Source organism: Callorhinus ursinus, unplaced genomic scaffold (genome assembly GCF_003265705.2).
Source record: "Callorhinus ursinus isolate GAN/ISIS: 27379988/994484 unplaced genomic scaffold, GSC_fseal_2.0 scaffold1, whole genome shotgun sequence".
In the NCBI taxonomy this organism is placed as follows: Eukaryota; Metazoa; Chordata; class Mammalia; order Carnivora; family Otariidae; genus Callorhinus; species Callorhinus ursinus.
Genome location: NW_027397063.1, coordinates 55,608,362 through 55,627,949, shown reverse-complemented (window position 1 = coordinate 55,627,949; position 19,588 = coordinate 55,608,362). Strand labels below are relative to the sequence as shown.

At 47.6% G+C, this 19,588-nt stretch overlaps 1 protein-coding gene across 1 annotated transcript in view; it reads right to left on the bottom strand.

The window, feature by feature from the left end:
• The window catches only part of ARHGAP31 (Rho GTPase activating protein 31), a 107,791-nt gene extending 97,654 nt beyond the window's left edge, over window positions 1-10,137 (bottom strand). The window contains exon 1 of the mRNA XM_025874598.2: window positions 9,434-10,137. Coding sequence (XP_025730383.1) covers window positions 9,434-9,533 — 100 coding nt within the window. The 5' untranslated portion in view covers window positions 9,534-10,137. The remainder of the gene's footprint in view (window positions 1-9,433) is intronic.
• Between the last annotated feature and the right edge of the window lie 9,451 nt (window positions 10,138-19,588).

The following is a 19,588-nucleotide window of genomic DNA, read 5'->3' as shown; positions in this document are numbered from 1 at the left end:
AAAACATATTAAAAAAGAAAGCCAACAATTGACGCCAAAAGCGTGAGTCCTTAAGGAACAGAACAGCAAGACAAAAGCCAGAAAGAGGAACAAAAATATGCATTGTAGGGGAGGGGCAAGCAGGGAGGTGTAGATTTATATGGAAGAGCTGACATCATTGTTTCCCAATAATACTCTGCATGCAGGAAACAGATGGGAAAGAAGTGGTGGAAGGGACTACTTATGGTAACAGGGCATGCTCTCTGTTTAGAAGCCTGCCATTTGGAACCTCAATGTTTTACTTTGAAAAACTGGGGATGAGAACTCCATTGCCAGAAGTTTTATTAAGGTCTAGCTAAATCCTGCTGAACTTATCACCTTCGCACTGCATGGTAAAATGGAGCTCTGCATCTCAGAGCCTGATTTACCTCCAGCTGACCTGCTTGGGTCCAGAGGACACAAAGCTGTGGAATGGGAATTTAATGTCGGACAGGCAGGCTTTCAGTCCTGGTTCCTCTACCTCCTGGCTGGGTGATGTTAGGCAAGTTACTCAACCTGAGTTGGTCTTCATATAAAAAATGGGAGACAAAAAGAACGTTCCACACCATAGGGAGAGGTCGAGGTACACTGGTGCCATACTGCTAGACTGAATCAAGACACATAATTAGAATGGTCACTTAACATCATTAAAAAAAAGTTTTCTCTTTTAACAGACTCCCTCGTTGTCCTGCCCTTAGGCAGGGCACAGACAACAGCTAAACCAGTTGCCACTCTTGGTATGATCCGCTACTCTGTATTCTCTTGAGGGCAGCTTCACTCTCCTGCCACTGAAAACAGCCCCCGCCCCCAAGCCTGGCCACTAGAAGTCACTCTCAACCACCTTTCCCAGAATTTCATCATCTCCCTCAGAGGGCAAGAAGGCGCGACCAATCACAAGTATCAGGCAAGACCACGTCGCTTCCTGTCTGTAGACACCAAGCATCCCATCTCCCCCCATCTCTGTCATTCCTCAGGGTCAGACGATATTTATCACAGAGCCTTCATTTCATTCTTTGTATGTCTTTTAGCTCTCTTCCTCCCCCACGACCCCACTAGGCTGAGAGCAACTTGAGAGCATCTTTGTAAATCCCAGAGTGTCTTGCACATTAGAGTCCCATTAAATACTTATTGTGTTGAAATGAAGAACCCCACACAAGATGGTTTCTGAATAAAAACATGAAAAGAGCCAGGGAAAGAAATATGCATAATTGCACAAATTAGCTCAGTTGCCTGTCATGAAAGCTATAGGTTTATTTATAGTTTGCCAGAGTCCTACTTTATATGTCAAATTGTTTTCTAGTGTCTGTAACAGTAAGAGCTGGGATATGTTGCTTTGGGGGGGGGGTGACATTCTCCCCTTTCTCTGTGGGGGGGGGGGGGGGGGGGCCCCAAAGGCATTCTGGGGCAGCATCAGGCCATGGGCGTGGTACTAGGGCCTGGTATGCATCAGCCAAGCTTGAACTAGAACAACGAGTGCCTGAGACTCCATCTCAGAAACTCAGTTGGTTCTGGGGCCCCGCCAAGAATGTGGTTCATACCAAGGACTGACTGGTGAGGCACTAGGAAAAGGCAGTGTTTCTGGGGCGTCCTGTGCAAAGTCTGGGTCAGTTTCTATCTTGGAGTAGCTAGAGGCCCCCATGGGGAACCATAAACAATCTTGGATTCCTGATGCTCTAGCACATCAGCAATGTCTCTGGTCCTGAGCTTCCTGGAAGGGCTGTAACACTGACTTCCTGTGGAGGAAATAGGGTCAGTCAATCAAGTGCTGTGTGTTGGCCACAGGGCTTACCCTGAGAGGTGCACAGGGCACAACCAGTCAGCCTAAGCTGCTGACTGCCACCTGCCTTCAGCAGAGCTCACCACTGACATGCCAGCCAGAAAATAGAGTAATAGGGGAATGAAGATCAAATTGAGTGAATCTGACTCTCACGCAAAGGGTGTTCCAAGAGGGAAGAAGACTGTGTGGCTGCTGTGGGCAGGCGGGGGTCCTGGGAGGAAAAGGTGGGGTCTGGTTGGTCTTGAAAGCTGGTAGGTTTAGAATAGATGTATGCGAAAAGCGCCTTGTGGAGGGTAAAGTGCCATGCAAATGTCCGGTTGTTATTATTATTAATGATCTAATGGCGGCCCGGCGGGGGTGGGGGGCGGAACAAAGCCAAGAGAGAAAAAACTACTTTCTTTTTTGCAGGGTTGTGGGTTTTGTTTTTTGTTTTTGTCTGTTTGTTTGTTTTGACAAAACTGTAATGTAAATGCCAAATTATAAAATGTGCTATTCTGGGAGACTGTGTTTGTGCCGAGGACTGTGGCCTTGGGAGTCAGGGAGATCTGGATTTAAATCCTGCCTTTCCTATCTCTATAATCTTCGTAAGATATTTAACCTTTTTCATCAAGTTTCCTCCTCTATAAAATGGGAATAAAAAAATGCCTGAAAAAAAAATGCCTGATTCTTACAGATGTCAAAAATATTATTTGGTATGTATAAAGTGACTGGCACATAGGAAGCAATCAATGCAGACAGTAACTCTAACTCCTAATAAAAATAACAAGCAAAGGGGTGCCTGGGTGGCTCAGTCATTAAGCATCTGCCTTCGGCTCAGGTCATGATCCCAGGGTCCTGGGATGGAGCCCCGCATCGGGCTCCCCGCTCCGCGGGAAGCCTGCTTCTCCCTCTCCCACTCCCCCTGCTTGTGTTCCTGCTCTTGCTGTGTCTCTCTCGGTCAAATAAATAAATAAATAAAATCTTTAAAAAAAATAACAAGCAAGTCTGATTTGGGGCTCGGCCTTCATTTCAGGTTCCCTTCTCTCTTTCCAAGAGACCTTCTTTTCCTCCTTCCTTTAGTCATCTAGCACCATCATGTTCTCCTCTTTCTCCATTAAAAGTTGCTCTTCGAAAAAAATCTAATAGCAGTATCTGCTCTTCTCTGAGTTGCAGTCAGCTTCTTTCCTCTGTGTGCTCTTTATTTTAAGCCTTACCTAAAACCCTATCCTGGGGGGTGGGGGGCGGAGAGTTAGAGGGATAGGCTCTAGACTCCTGAAGCTGTAGCAGGCTGTGGCCCCACCTCAGTAAAGACTCGAAGCGGAGGAGCATCAAGACCAATTAAACCTAAGCATGGCATTTGTAGTGCGGCATAGAAATAACTCAGAAAATCCGGTGGGACATGTACCCGTAAGCAAAAAGACAAGTCATTCGAAGGGTGGGGATAAGTGGGAAAAAGCTACATTGGCTAATATTCAAGGCAAGTCATGACTGAAAAACAAAACAATAAGAAAGCAAGTGGCTCCACGTTCCCGGGCCTCAAGACTGGTGTGAAGGCACCACAGGGGGGACCCTGGAGTTCTGAAACCCAGAGGCCAGTGCAGGCGGACAGCTCAGCTTGATCAGTCTGTCCTGGAGGAAATGAGGACGAGGGTGCCCCAATTAGAAGGGTCTGTCACGACTTTGTTCCAAAAATATTTAGTTACAATATCTAATGGAAAAAGAGTGGGGGGGCACATTTCTCACCCACAGACTAAGTCCTGGATCTTTCAGTCCACCCGCTTCTCCCGCCCACAGTCACACGCGCTGCCACAAGATCCCAGGAAGCTCTCCAGTGAGGTGATTCCCAGGAACAAACAGTCCCCACTAAGTGTTTCAGAACGGCCTAGGTCAGTCAGCTTCCGGAATTCAGGATGCGTTCTCGCCTCCTCCCCACTCCCACAGCAAAGTTTTCCAGCCTACAGACGCCTGACGGGGTGGGGGTGCGGGTGGAGGACAAGAAGGATACAGCAAAAACTACAGCTCCCTGGCACCGGGGGCTTACACCCCATTTACAGCGTCGGCTATGGAAAAACGTGTTCCCGCTTTCATCAGGTTTCCCTCTGCCCCAGCAGAAGGCCAGGCCTCCAGCTCCCTCCTACCCCACAGCAGATGGTTCACGTGGCCCCAGCGAACGTCTGGGGTGGCCGGAGAGTGGGCTTCCTCAGCAGGGCCAACGCCTGAGACTCCTGAGGCTAGAAGGCACCTGAGCGGCCGCCGGTGGGGGTGGGGAGGGAAAGTGGAAGGGCGAGGCCGTGCCTGTGGTCAAGGGGCTGTTGGCATAGGTCTGGAGAGTGGCCGGAGGGAGGGCTGTGGGCAGCTAGAAGTAGCTGTTTCTATTCTCCGTAAGGGTTGTTTGCCATGTCCAGACCATACAGAGTCAGGGACAGTCAGACTTTGTGTTATCAGTCAGTTTGCTTCAGTTTGCTTACTTCTCTTTGGGTTCTTCCTGTTCAATTCTGAGACCCAGATATGGGGATGCCCCTCGAAATCAAGCCTGTGAGGTTGTTGTTCTGTCCCCACAAGCTCTACCTCCAGGACCTGATTTCTCCCTTTCAGTCCCCTCTGGTTTCAGGAGCGGCTGGGTATCTTTCTCAGAGCGTTCTGAGGGCCCTTTCGACTCAGGTTGACATTTTGCTTTTCCACCGCTATGCACTGATGGTCCACTCCCCGGTGGCCCCGGGAAATGCCTGCATGAAAGGGCCTCTTCGTTCAGTGGGGCAATCAATCTGCTCGCCACCCCTCTTCATGACTGGTTAACCCATCTGACCATATCATTTTCCTGTTCCATTGGAGCCCTCCCTCATTCAGTCATGGATGGTATGTGGTTATACTAGGGCAAGCCAGGGGTCTTCCAATAATAATAGCTACATTCATAGCTGTCCATATGCATGTCCCCTGCCAAGTGCTTTGCCAGTATGAACTCATTTATCTTCATATCAGTCCTCTTAATCACCATATCACAAGTGAGGAAACTGAGGCCTGGGGGGGTGGTAAGTAACTTACACCAGGGTCAGGAACAGGCAAAGCTGGAATTCAATGCCGGATAGTAAGCTTCTAGAACTCCTAATGGGAGTCCCCAGCAGGGGCACCTGACTTGGGAGGTGAGGGAAGTTTCCAGAAGGAGCTGAGACCTAAAGAATGAAGAAGGAGGTAGGGAGGGTGTGATAAGGATATGCCTGGCAAGATGCTGGGGAGGAAAAGGCTAAGCCAAAGAGAGTACTTGCCCTGGTTCTCCAGGCAGTGTTAAACCCTGCCTTGAACAGAAAGACTTTGTTCCGATTTATGTTTGGGTATCTTATCTATTTGATTGTAGACAGTAGCTTTTCCATGTTCTCCTTCAGTTATGACAGCTAATTTCAAAGCTTCATTGAGCCATTCATTTCTGAAAGTTTGTTCACATCCCTTAGACTGTAAATTTCTCAAGTCTGGGGTGCATGTTTCTTTCTCTCTCACAGTACCCCCACTGTGCCTCAATCCTTATTTGTTAAATAAACCAATAAACAAACTGAGAGAATGATTTAGCCTCAGAAATTTTATATATATATATTTTCTTCCTTTTATATCTGATAAGAACTAGAAAAAAAATCTTAGTCGTAAAAAGGCTCACAGTTCTTATCAAACATTCAGAGGATGCATTCTGAATAGTCAAGGTTCCTTATCCAGGGAGAAAATGGTCTGTAAAACCCTACACAGCAAACAACGCTGCCTGCACATCAGAATCATCTAAGAAGCTTTTAAAACATACCCATGCCTGCCTGGGCACCAAGAGATTCTGATTTAATTGTTCTGAGATGGGACCTGGGCAACACCTTGCATCACCTTTTTTTTTTTTTTTAAAGCTCCTCAGGTGATTCTAATGTGCCGCCACCATGGCAAACCACTGCGTCAGACAATATCACCTTTTCCCAGGGATCAAATAAAATGACAGATTTTTTCAGAAGGGTGAGAAAGTCCTCAGCCTTCATGGTGAAGACAGCTTTTCCGATAACGTTCTCTTACTGGTCCCTTGTCTCCTGGCCCCAGCACTTCCAAGCCGTGTGGGGAGACCCGGGGCACTGGGCTGAGAACAGAGAGGTGGGAAATGCTTGTGGATGCGCTCTGGCCTCACAGGGCTTCACCCGCAGCCTTCCAACCACAGGTGACAAAATGATGGGGTTTTATTACATAGCTGCAAGCAATGGCCTTCTCATTCAGTGGTCAAAAAGAAGACCCCCAAAACTATTTTCAGCATACCAGTGAGGGCGGGACGCTCTTCTCCCTCTACTCCAGCCAGGAAGATAACATTATCTGGTTCCCAGGGGAGAGCCGAGGGTTGGGGTGGCAGGCATTGTGCTGGCCAAGTTGGCCACGAGCAACTACTCTGTGCCATACCAGGCGGGAGGAAAGTGGTCAAAGAAGCAAAAGGGGGAAACTGACCCTTCACATCAGGCCTGTGTGCAGCTGGGATGATCAACAGCAGGGTCTGAACTTGGCATCTGTGTGGATGCCCGCGGAAACTGTATACACGATTTGTGTGTGTGTGTGTGTGTGTGTGTGTGTGTGTGTGTGTATGCATGAGCATACAGTTCTATGAGAAAGGGCTTCTGGTTTTCATCAGCTTCCTAAAGATTAAAGATGACACTTGGCCCTGAGCAGCTTCCGCTCTAAGCTGGACACCCATTTGTCACCCACACACCCTGGCCTGGCAGATTTATCCAGCTGAAGGTAGCAGGGCTGGCCAGATCCCATGACTGAAGTGGATGGCATTCATCCTTTCTGCTCGGCCTCAGGGGTGTAGCTTCCCCATTTTCAGATGGCCTGAGCACAGGCGAATTGTCACCAGCTTTGTCCTCCACCTCAGCTTGGGGCTCTCCCTCCCTGGCCAAGCACAAGGGCTCTCTTGGCATCCCTACATCTCTGTCTTCTTCTGCCCTTGTGTTCCCAGACCTGGATCCATCTTTCTCTGTCTCTTTGCAGGATCATCACCTTACCCTCGACTCCAGAATTCAGCAATGTCTATCTTGTGAGGCCCTCCCCAGCCTTCTGGTTTCTTTACCATGCTGACTTGTCACCCTCAGGATTCTGGGTTGAACTTCCAAAGTGGTGGGCAGAGGGGCAGTGCCCAGATCAGCTTTTCCTCCCTGGAAGCAGAGTCCAGGCCTTGTCTACTAACGAATACATGTTTCAGAAAGTCCTTGAGGAAAACACATTTTTTGAGAAAAAACCATTAGCATTTTGCTTACTGATGCTACAGGAAAAATAAAAGACAAGTACATAAATAGTTTTAGATGTGGCAAAAAAGAAATCCTAATCACTCTCATTTATATAAGCTGTTTATTTTGCGTGCCTAATTCTCAAGTGGCACAAGAATGGTGTCTAGATCATTAACTGGGTCAGTTTCCTTTTGTTTCAAAGCTAAACTGTATTCAGGTATGTCAGACTTGAAAGTTTGCTGATCCTGTGACAGGGCTGTCTGCTTTCAATTTAGGGAAAAAAAAATCATTAGAGGAGAATGTTGGCCTAGATGAGAAAGCTAGGGAGGGGAGAGGAGCCTGGTAAGCCAGGTCCCTCTGCACCCTCTGTCATTTACTGTATGACCTTAGGCAGGTCAATTTACCTGTTTGGGCTTCCTTGCTTTCTCTTCTCCACCCGCACCCCCCGCCAAGGCTGGGAACACTGGGTACTGGTTTTCAATTTTTTTTCTTTAAGCAGTAGCCCCCTCCCCTTTTTCTTTTTTCAAACAAAACCTGTATGGAAGCCCAAAATATAAAGCACGTGAAAGAAGAGCTGCCAAAGTCTGCCTTTGAGGTGTCTTCACAGAATGCTGGGATTCCTGGCTCATCCTATGATTTATGACATTGTAAGAATGGGGCGAGACCAGCAAGCACCCCCATGCATCTCTCATGCTTGAAGGGGGGCCCAGGATAACACCAACATGGCAGACAGGGGCATCCCAGGAGCATCTGTAGTGAACCTGGACTTAAACTTGAAGTTCCTCACAAAAACAGGTGGAGGGAAACTTTCCTTCTGAACTTCTGAGGGCAGAGGTTAAGATGTACTCTTGGAGTTCTATCACATTCAAAAAAAGTTCAGTCCATGGGCGCCTGGGTGGCTCAGTTGGTTAAGCAACTGCCTTCGGCTCAGGTCATGATCCTGGAGTCCCAGGATCGAGTCCCACATCGGGCTCCCTGCTCGGCGGGGAGTCTGCTTCTCCCTCTGACCCTCTTCCCTCTCATGCTATCTCTCATTCTCTCTCTCAAATAAATAAATAATCTTTAAAAAAAAAAAAGTTCAGTCCAATTTTATTTCAAATTGCCCTCTCCCAGATTATTGGAGAGGATGAAATGAGTTGACTGTTAAACCTCGGTTTCAAAAGAGGCAGTTTTGAAACCTGTGGTCCCCCAAGCTCTAAGATACTAAGCCATTTGTCCTAATGACACAGCGGAGGCTGAAGTCTAGAATACCGCAGGAATATCACACCACTGCAAATTACTAGGTGGTGCTGAGTCTTTAAAAAAAAACCAAAAAACGGAATTGAAACAAAATCATTGCACTGTTTTTGAGATGCACGTTTGATATGAGCTGATCAAATTGCTTTTGAGATGATTTTCCTGTAGGCAGAATTATTCTGCACCGTTAAACAGCCCTCCAGTTTCCTCCTTTGTTATAGCTATCTACGTGTAAATACAAGGCCTATATAGTGGACTATTTTCTCTCTCACTTAAGTTTCTGAAGACAAGGCCTTTTTGTCACGGTATGCACAAGACCAGTCAACCTTACAAAAGGAGTCATTTTCCGCTCAATTTCCACAACTTTCCTATGATTAAAAACTTCTACCTTCAAATGCTGTTATTGTATTCTAGTTTGTTTTCCTTCCCTCTCCCCCGACAAATGTTTAAATTGTCTCTACTCTGCAGGATTCCCTTTAAAAAAAAAAAAAATCCAATCTGACCTTGAAAACAGAGACGCTGGCTCTCCTTTTCTTTTATATACCCTAAACTATTTTAAAATCCAGGACCTCTGACCTTTTTACAGCACTCTTCTTGTCTGACACACCAAATGCTAATCTGAAAGCCAAGAGGAGGTAAAGGGTCTGGGGGGTTGGGAAGGGGAGGGAGGGAGGTACCATATATCTGGCATCAGTTCAGAAATTCAGAAAATGTTTGTGCAACCACTCCCCCAGCCAGGATCCACCGCACCCCCTGCCTTCCAGCACATTAATAAAAAAAGATGTGAGCAGAGGAAACTGGAGATCCCGGGAAGGACACCCGAGATTATGCACCCGGAGAAGCCCGCTGGTCACCCTCCCACGAGGCCAGCCCGCACCCTTCCCCTCCGACACCCAGAACTTGCGATCAGGAGGACCTCTGGAGCTCCCACCCCCAGCCCGCGGAGGCAGCCGGTTACACTCGAAGCAGCACCGCCCATTAACGGCTGGTGTGCGACCAACGGAAGGACCGCCACAACCTCGGCACGTCGGGGTGGCAGCGCCGTGCACCTTAGGAATCCTACGTGTTCTTGAAAAAGAAAAAAAAAAAAAGGACCCTGCGCCCACAGGCCTAGACAACATTACCTTGTGAGCTGAATCCATCTCGCCCTCAAACAAAAAGAAGGGGTGAGGGGGGAGCGAAGGCACCTTACCATCCTGTCCTGAGCTTTCCAAGTACTCGGTCAGGTCACAGCCAAAGGCACTGGCGGCTCCCTTTCGTTTCAGCTTCTGCTTGGCACCCTTGTTCTTCATGAGTTAGTCCCAAAGAGGCTGCCCCTCCGTCTCCCCCTCCCCTGGGCTTGGCACCGCGCCTAGGCTGGTCTCCGGGCTCAGATCGCCGGCTGCGGCGCGGCTCTGGGGGGCCGCATGGGCGCGCGGAGGAAGTGCGGCCCGGGGCAGCGCGCACGGACCCCGCGGGGCGCTGAGCCCGGCGCGGCCGCGGAGCCTGCAGTCCACCGCGCGCTCCTCCAGGGCCGCGGGGCCGGAGGCCGGGCGGAGCTGGCGGCCGCGGGCCGGCCGGCGGGAGTGTCACTTCCTCACTTGGAGTCCCAGGGACTTTCACAGGCTCCTGCGGTGTCTTCGGGTGTTTTCCTCCGCCTCGGAGGGAGGGCGAGCTCTCCTTTCCGCCTCTGCAGATGCCCAGCAGAGGACGAGAGCGCGGGAAGCGGGCAGCAGCCGGGGGGCGAGGAGACAGCCCGGGGGCTGCGTGGCTCCTCTGCCCTGCGCCCGCTGTCTTGCCTTCAGATGGCTTTGGGAACGCGACAAACAAGCATCCTGTCTCTCTCGCCCGCCCTCACGCCTTCCTTTTTTTCCTGTCTTACAAATCCTAGGATCATCCAGCTCAGGAAATGCTGGAAGGAAGTTAGCTAGGGAGGGGGGCGGAGGGTGGAAATTTTTGGCAGCTCCGTGCTGCGTGTGTACGGGGCCGGAGGAAGTAGGTGGGTGGGTTGAGGAGGGGGGGGGGGGGGGGGGGGGCGCGGAGGGCGGGAGGACGCGCTCCTCGGAGAGCTGGTCTACGGCTCCGGAGATAACTGGGCAACTCGGGAGGAAACCGCGGCGCTCCCAGGAGGACCCGCAGCCCCAGCCGGCCGCTTCCTGCCCCACCGCGGCTCTTGGAGGACCGCAGGAGGAGGCGCGCTGGCCTTCTGGACGGAGGGCGCTAGGTGGAACTGAGAAAAAGTCCTGCCTTGTTTGTATCCTCGTTGTCACCATCTCTTTGACACTCTCTATTTTGGTGCCTGCCTTCTCCTACACAAACACTTGAAGTAGTGACAGAGAGAAAGACTGGGATTCCAGCGGAGAAACCTGACGGCGAGCGGTTTTCTGCCAGCCAGCCACTCCCATCCTCCTCTCCCGCGCCCGGGTACCCCCAACCCAGTTAGCTCCCCTCCTACGCTGAGGGAAGACTGGGGGTTGCCGCCTTGTAACCACTGCCCAGGAAATCAGATTTCTGGTTACAGATTCACACACACACACACACACACACACCCCACCCCACACGCCACACACGCATTATTCCAAGTTTGCCAAATGGAAGTGATTTGCGGGGTATCCAGGATTCAAGGTGACTGATATTCTAGCATAATGTGGAGAAAGGAGTCTCCCGGGCTGTTCCAAAATTTGTCTCAAGTTTTCAGGAGGACGTGATTTTTCTTCTGCAGTTAGATCTGAAATTCCTTGACTTCTGTGTGCTCAGCACACAGTAAGCACTCAAATTCTTGTGATTTAACCATTTGAAGATGAGATTAAACTTCCTGTATAAATTCAAATCCATATATAGACTTGAAGGGTAGGGACATGCATACAGCTCAGATTGCTGACGAAACTTTAAGTATAGTATTTTAGTTACTGAATCCCTTTACAGTCACCTAACTCCCTATGTATCACAGTGACAGTGAACTTTGACCCTCAACCTTCTGTCTTTGCCAAAGGTCACAAGTGACAGCCTGCCTTCCGAATCTGGTCCACAGATGTGTTGGGTTTGGCACACACAATGCTCTAAAATTTTTTAAAATTAATTGCCAACTTTAAAGGGTTAAGAGATTTCACTTAAGAGATCTGAGTTTCTAGCTTCTCTTGAAAAAATGGGAGATCTGGTAACATGGAAAGAAAGTGCAATCCCACAGGGCAAGGACTGCTGATGCCCAGCTGTGACAGCCCCCTTTCAGGTTTGCAGCTCCCACCGCCTGTCCTCCCCGCTTTGCACCTGCCTGGCTTCTGGAGCCACTTGAGTTCCCAACCCAAGCTCTGTGTATGGGGTCTCCTTCCTTCCACTTTCCATCCGTCTCTCAGTGACACCAGCATTGCTGCAGTCATCTTGGCTAGACATCTTCAAGTAACCACTGACTCATTTCTTCCCTCTCACCCCCACCTCCAGGCTAGTCCTTTAAAATGCCTCTCCTCTGGGTTTCTTCTTTTCCACGCCCATTCAGTAAGGATTGTTCACTCCTCAGTTATTAGAATAACTCATAGTGGCATTTGCTGAGTCTGGGCTCTGCCTACTCCATCCATCCTTTGTACTAAAGTCCTGATGAACCTTCCTGAAATATTGTTGTTATATCCCTGCTTTGTTCAAAACCAGTCAATGGATCCCCAGGACAGCAATTTCTAAGCATTTTGTAAGCTACTTAGAGAATATCTGGTAGGGTATTCAGTATGACGGCTTGTTCCTCCTTTTATTTATAGAGAAGCATTTCCATATGAGACAATAATTATTACTATTACCATTTGTTTAGGAGTTTACTTTAGCGAGGACTTTCATATTCGTTCATTTCATCTACCCTACAGTGGATTTCATCACTTTGGCAGCAAAGGAGAGAGGCCAAAGAGGTACATATGGATAAAGTTCTTGAATTACCTCTTTAAATCTTTGAAAATCTTCTCTTAACTTTTCATTTTGAAGTAATTTCAACTTATAAAAAATTTGCAAATAATAGTCAAATAATTCCCATCACCCTTCACTCTGCTTTCCCAAATATTAGTATCTGCTATAACCAGAGCACAATTATCAAAATTAGGAAATTAATACTGATACCATAATATTAATTAATCAACAGCCCTTATTCAAATATCAATTAATTTTTTATTACATATAGTTTTTGTTAAATATAATCTTTCTCACAATAAAGTCCACCAGTAATTTATAAATAATTCTCATACACTTCACAGTATAACATTAACTGTGTACCAGATCCCCTTCTTCACCAACAAACACAGAAGTGTAGGTTGTCACAAAACAGAGATGCCTAGGTGAACCTAGAAAGCTGGTGACCCTGACACAGCTCTAAGATTCTTCTGTGCTTCACTGAGGATTCCCCAGGGGGATGCCGTAATCCTAGAAGTTTCATCCTGGAACAGCCTGAGACCTCTTGGTCCCTGCTTCATGATAAGTCATGTTAAGTTGGGTTCAAGTTGTTTTGCGTTCAGGGTTGAGGTAATACTGAGCACTGGCCAAGGTGTCCATGATGCCTGAGCTGATTGAACAAACATTTGATACATGTTCATGGTGGTTCTTTGTCTTTATTTGATAACTCTCAATTATCTACACTTCTGGTTGGAAGAACTCCCAGTTTCTCAAGCCAGATAATGAAGCCACATAGTGACGGCAGGACTCAGGAAGCTGGAAAACTGTCTCCCTCCCCACTTGTCCCTGTCCCCTTTCATTGCTGAGTATGCCCTGTGATAGATGCCAAACTTGAATCTAGCCCTTGTTCTGGACACTCTATTTTTCTTTCTCTTTCCTTCCTCTGCTTATCTCTTCCTCTTCTCATTTTTCTTTCTCCTTGCTTACCCGAAGATGTGTGCCTTTTTCTGGGTCCGCTGAAGAAAATCAGATTTGGGTTTCAAAGGGTTTATCTGTTGGGCTTGGGATTTCCTAGAAAGTAAAGATTATATGGAGATTGCATAAGAATGTTAGCTAATAGGAGGACGGATTAAGCTGTTTGACGGTAGTATAAATGATCCCTTCAGTAGATTATCATAGGACAAAAAGCACTTCACTCATATGGAGCTCCCACCATAGAGTTTTGCTGTTGCCTACGATTTCCCTTATCGGCAACTAAGACTGCTGCCTATCAAAGGGTGCCATCTGCTTCCCTCGCCAGTGATGTTAGTAATTTTCTCTGCCGTAAATAAATTAGATACAGAAGACAGAGAGGGGGTATGGGGAGATTTTAGTGTCATGTGTGGGGTAGCCTTTTCTTTTACTTGGCCATAAAACTAGAATTGGCAATCAGCAATTTTATTTTATTTTTTAATGATTTATTTATTTATTTGAGAGAGAGAGAGAGAGAGAGCATGCACACACGAGTGGGGGGAGGAGCACAGGAGAGGGAGAGGAATCCTCAAGCAGACTTCCTGTGGAGCCCGATGAGGACCCAGGACTCCATCCCAGGACCCTGACATCAAGAGTCGGACACTTAACTGACTGAGCCACCCGGGCTCCCCAGCAATCAGCAGTTCTAGAGTGTTCTGAATTCTCTGTTCTGGGTTAGAGAATGTCAGCTCATCCTCCCGCTGGGTACGTTTTCTCTTCTCCTTTCGTCTTCCCTGTTTTCAGCTTAAAAATGCTGGTCTTATCACCGGTTGTTGGCTGTTTTGAGCTGAATTGTGCCTCCCCTGCCAGATTCATGTATTAAAGCCCTAACCTCCAGGACTTCAGAATCTGACTGTATTTGGAAGCCTTTAAAGAGGTGATTAAGTTAAAACGAGGCTTTTAGAGTAGGTCCTAATCCAGTCTGACTAGTGTCCTTGTGAGAAGGGGAGGTGAAGATGCAGAGAAACACCAGGAATGTGAACCACAGAGAAAAGACCGTGTGAGGACACCGTGGGAGGGTGGCTGTCCACAAGGCAAGGAGAGAAGCCTCAGGAGAAACCTAACCTGTGATGCCTCAGTCTTGGACTTCCAGCCTCCAAAACTTGTGAGAAAATAAGCGTCTGTTGTTTCCACCCCCTAGTCTATGGTATTCTGTTATGGCAGCTCTAGCACACTGATCTGTTGGGTGAGGCTCTTCTATGAGACAGGCCTTGTGCCTACCCTGGGTGCGGACGCCAGTGCCCTGAGGGTCTGAAAGCTAGTAGAGGACAGGGATAACCACAGCAAAAGGACTTCTAGAAAGCTATACATCCCAAGTTCCATTACTGCATTTCTCTGTGCCGTGAGTTCCCAGATCTAGGTTATGCTGCAGATTGTGGCCTCTAAGTGTTCAGATGAGGTAGACGAAGCATCCCTAGTAGGGTTGGAGGAGGTCTACATTACCATTCTCGAATCAAACAGGACAGAGTGGAAGACAGGCCCCCCCCGACAGATGAGAAGGGACAAGGAACCAGAATCAGTGTCTCAGGTCCAGAAGCAGGGGCAGCCCACTAGCAGTACACCCTGAAACAAGCCAGCTGGGCTCCTGTTGCTCCACCACCTCTATGCCCACGAAAGTCAGTTTTGCCTCAAAGTGGGCTTCCAAGAGCAAGCCGTTGCAGTGAGAAGAACAGAGGAGGAGGGCCTCACATAGTCCTATTCCTAGCTCAAAAGTTGAAGAGCAGACATAGTTATTATTACGCATGATATTTCTCTCTCTCTCTCTCTCTCTGAAGCATTGTCTAGTTTAGTTTCCTTTCAGTTCCTAGAACTGCAAAGCTGCATTACTCAAGTGGAGAAAAAAGCATGGGGAAACCCTGCTTTGTAGCCAGTTCCCCAGCTGAGAATGCAGTTCAGTGGCTTCACCATCAGCTAGGCATTTTGGGATAGAAAGGGCAGACAGTGAGGGAATAGTGAAAAAGAAAAAGATTTAATTATAAAAAAATAAAGTTTTGCTGACTTTTTATAATAAAATTGTTTGGATTGGTGGGGGGAATGGGGTAACTGGGTGACGGGCATTAAGGAGGGCACATGATGGGATGAGCACTGGGTGTTACATGCGACTGATGAATCGTTGAACACTACATCTGAAACTGATGATGTACTATAAGTTGGCTAATTGAATTTAGATAAAAACAATTGCATTGATCGGTACCCCTACCTAATATTTAAGAACCTCAGACTTTTATTTAAAAGAGTAAATGTAGGAGAGAGTAGAGTCTAAGATGACCCCAAGTTTATAAAATTGGAGGCTGGTGGGGCACCTGGGTGGCTCAGTCGGTTGAGCATCTGACTCTTGGTTTCCACCCAAGTCATGATCTCAGGGTTGTGAGATCAAGACCAGCATCGGGCTCCAGGCTCAGTGAGGAGTCTGCTTGGAATCCCCTCTCTCCCTCTGCCCCTCCCCCTGCTTGTGCATGCACTTTCTCTCTCTCTCTCTAAATAAATAGATAAATAAAAACTTTTAAAAAGATTGGGGGCTGGTGAGGGTAAAAATTATTTTTTTGCAGAAAGATAAAACTTCTCTATATGTCAAGGGCCCTACTGTAACCAAACTAACATGAGTTCACTCTGTGGTGAGTGGCAGATAGAAACTATGTCAGGGTTGCCTGGGTGGCTCTGTTGGTTCAGCATCTGACTCTGGATTTCAGCTCATCAGCGTCATGGGATCGCCCCTAGTTGGCTCCACGCTGGGTGTGGAGGCTGCTGAAGATTCTTCTTCTCTCTCCCACCCCCTCAGCCCTTTCCCCCATGCTGCTTCCGTGTTTGCATGCACTCTCTCTCTCTAAAAAAAAGAAAAAGAACAAGAAACTACACCAGGTGAGTTGTTGCACAAAGGAAACTTTATTTGCAGGAAATAAGGAGATCATGGGGAATAATTTCCAAAGCCGTGACTCCCCAGCAAGGGTGAATGGGTTCCTTTTATTTAGGATGAATATTTAGGATGAATATTTAGAATGGGTTAGGGTTAGGATGAATATTTAGATCGGGGAGCCTTGTCATCATATGTAGAGGCGGGCAGAAGGTGGCGCATGCACCTTAAGGAATCATGCCTTTACATAAATTGTATGTTATGTAAATGAGGCTTGTGCTCCTTGGGTGGAGATCTGACTATTAGAATGAGGTAAAGGTAGTTGTCAGTCCCTCGGTCCATCTGGGCAAGTGTGAGTCAGGGTTAAATTCATACTGGTCTGGGTAGTCTGGGCCAGCAGGAGCTCTTTGTCTGAGCCAGTCTTTATTGCTTGAGGAGCAGTTTCGGTTTCCATCACAGGATGTTATGCCCATTGGGTCTTTTGCCTGAGTTAAGAGATAAGCTGGAAAGAAGAGCTTAAGAAAAAATGTGGGACAAAAGTCAGTGAGTCCAAGCAGGTGGGAAGTAAAGGTTAGGCCTTGTGGTCCAGCTGGTGACACTATCAGAGCTTTCAGGAGGAAATGCCCTTTGTGTAAAATGCAGGACTGGGTAGGAGTGAAGAGGTTAGGCCTAGAAATTAGATGAGACATCTGCACAGACTGTTTGAAATTATTTGAGAAGTGTCTTTTCCTACCAGTATTTTAGTTAGACTCTAATTTCTTTGCATTGAATGTTGTTCAAACACAAGAGGTTTGGAAATCTTTTGTGTTCTGCAGAGTGTTTTGAAAACTGTAATGCCATTTGACCCATGATGCACAGCGTAGCGCTAAATGAGTCTTTAGTGTTTCAGACGCGATGAGCAAACCAGGCAGCACAAGACCGCCTTGTCCCACTCCAGCAAGGGCGCGGGAGGCTGCCAAACAGCCGCAGGAAGCATCCTTCCCAGTCTCATGTGGAGAGACTTCACAAGGCCAGAGGGAGAGCCAAGTGCTGTGGGTTGAATCACTAGTAGACAGACATTTGAATCCGCCCAGGGTCTGGCCTTTACCTCTAAGTCTGAATGTGGATCTTTTTGGCTGGGGGCCCCTGTCTGGTGGCCCAAAGGGAAGGGTATGAGAGGCTGTTCCTGTAAGCAGCTGTCCCCACAGGCCTGGCTGGGTCTGTCCCGAGGGTCCAGGAGGTTCTGGGGTCCCTCTCAGCAGCTGGGTTTGGGATCACTTCTCCCACTCCACACTCTGTGTCTTGCGAGTTTGAAAGCTGAAGAGAGACTTGGGTGGAAAAAGCAGGACTCCTCATAGAATTCAGGCGTCCGCTTGGATAGGGGATGACTTGGCTACCTGGCCGATTTCAGTTATGTTGGTGTTTGTTTGCTTTGTTCTGTTGCCTCTTATTCTGCCTCTGCTTCCTAATTTTACTCTGTTCTGCACCCCTTTGGGCATGGTGACTTCTTTCCGTCTGGGAGAAAGAAGAAAAGAGGAGCAGAGACCTGTCTGGGAGCTCCAGCCGTCCCCCCGCAGGGTCTCTGAGTGCGGAGCTAGCGGTGTTCCTAGGTGGGTGGGGATCTGTCCCCGCCCCATGCATTGTGTTCCAGAGTTTCCTGTGCATTGCCTGTAACCCTCCACCAATCTGCCAGGCGCCTTTTAACACAAAAGGGAGGAGATGGGGGAAGGGAGTGCTGAGGAAAAACATCCCTATAAATAGCCCTCTTGAACAAAATTGTTTTCCCAATACACAGTTGTTGTGAAGCCTTGATGCCCCTTAATCTACCTCCTCCCTCTCCTCCCAGGCCATTCCAACCTTCCTCCACATGCCTGGTGTTGCTACTCCATTCTCTCTGAGAAGGAGGTGTTGTGCAGGCACTTCATGAAAGCCTCAGATCCCCCACAGGCCCCTCACCAGCTCTGGGCACATGGGCTGTGGGTTCAGGGTGACCTGGATTCCATGCCTGCTTCTGCCACTTATTTACCCCATGGCCTTGGTTGGACAAATCACGTAACCACTCTGAGGCTCAGTTGCCCCATCTGTTAAATGGAGGTAAGGATAGCTACCTGGTAGGGTTATTGAGAGGATTAAATACGGAAACAGCCTACTCCTTTGCCTGGACCTAAGTTAGTGCTCATACACAAACACTGATTACTGTCTCCTTACTGAGCAGTTCTTCCATTTCCTTCATCATTATCCAACTTCTCGGGGTCTTTTCCTATTTCCCATTACAAGGATATCCCATGTAATACACGTTTATGACTTTAAGTTTATTTTATTTTAATTAATTTATTTTATCTTTCCTAGTTCCACATGATTTGAGAGAATTTACGTTTGTTAGAAAAGTGGAAAAATTCTCAGATACGGTAAAACTGTCTCTTGTTAAACAGTTTTTCTCACACGGAAGGTATACTGCAGTTTGTGGGCTATTGGGGAAGCAGTTCTTTTTTTTTTTTTTAAAGATTTTATTTATTTATTCGAGAGAGAGAGAATGAGAGATAGAGAGCACGAGAGGGAAGAGGGTCAGAGGGAGAAGCAGACTCCCTGCCGAGCAGGGAGCCCGATGCGGGACTCGATCCCAGGACTCCAGGATCATGACCTGAGCCGAAGGCAGACGCTTAACGACTGAGCCACCCAGGCGCCCCTGGGGAAGCAGTTCTGACTGTGGCTCGCACTGTTAAATAACAAAAATTCAAACAAGTAAAATGTAAAGATCTCACTGGCTTTATTAAATGATTCATGAATTGGGCAGCATCCCCATCTAGCAAATAGAAAGGAGCCCCATCAAGTTGCCAAAAGGGAAAGGTTTTTAAAGGTAAAGAGGGAGCAGAGAAAAGGAAGTGATTAGCAAAGAAGCCATTGTTTTAGGCAGGGTTGCCCTCCTAAGGGGAATGGAAGGGGTCTATCAGTACATTTCCTAGTGCTGACCAGGAAGTTCCCATGTTAACTGGTTAAAGGCTGCATTCCTGGGGGGTTGGAACTGCAGTTAGCTTAGGTATTGAGTCTTGGTTTACTGACCTGGGGCCTTAACATAAGGAGCTCCATTATGGCCCTGTGGTTTTCTTTTTAATAATTCCTCCTTTTTGATCAGGCTCTCAGCCTACTTGAAATGTGATCAAAATTTAAGGCATTAACACCACTCTCAGTTACCGCTCCAGAGTTCTCCCAGCCTTTGTTGTTTTTGTTTTTGTTTTTTTTTTGTGTGTGTGTGTGAGCTATTCACCGGTCATGACATTTTTGTTTTTTTTTTTCGTGAGCTATTCACCGGTCATGACATTTTTGCTTCATCTCTGTAATAGTCACAGGTTATGACTTCTCACTCTCAGTGTTTAAGCCCATCATCCTCTCCATTCTTCTGATGTTCCTCTCTTGGGGAGATCATTTGCTTGGATGTTAGCAGCTGCGAACATGCATTTAAAGCTTTTGAGAGAATACGGTGCACCAGGGAGATTAGCATGATTACTAAAAGCAGGATGATTCCCCAATGTCTGGAGTACATTTTGAAGCCATGGTCTCCAGGCCCAAGCCAATCAAAATCAAAGAAGTAAAAGAAAGACCCTGCTGGAGTCTCCCTTTTAGGCCAAGTGGCTTGCTCGGTGATCTTATGTAATTGGGTTTGAA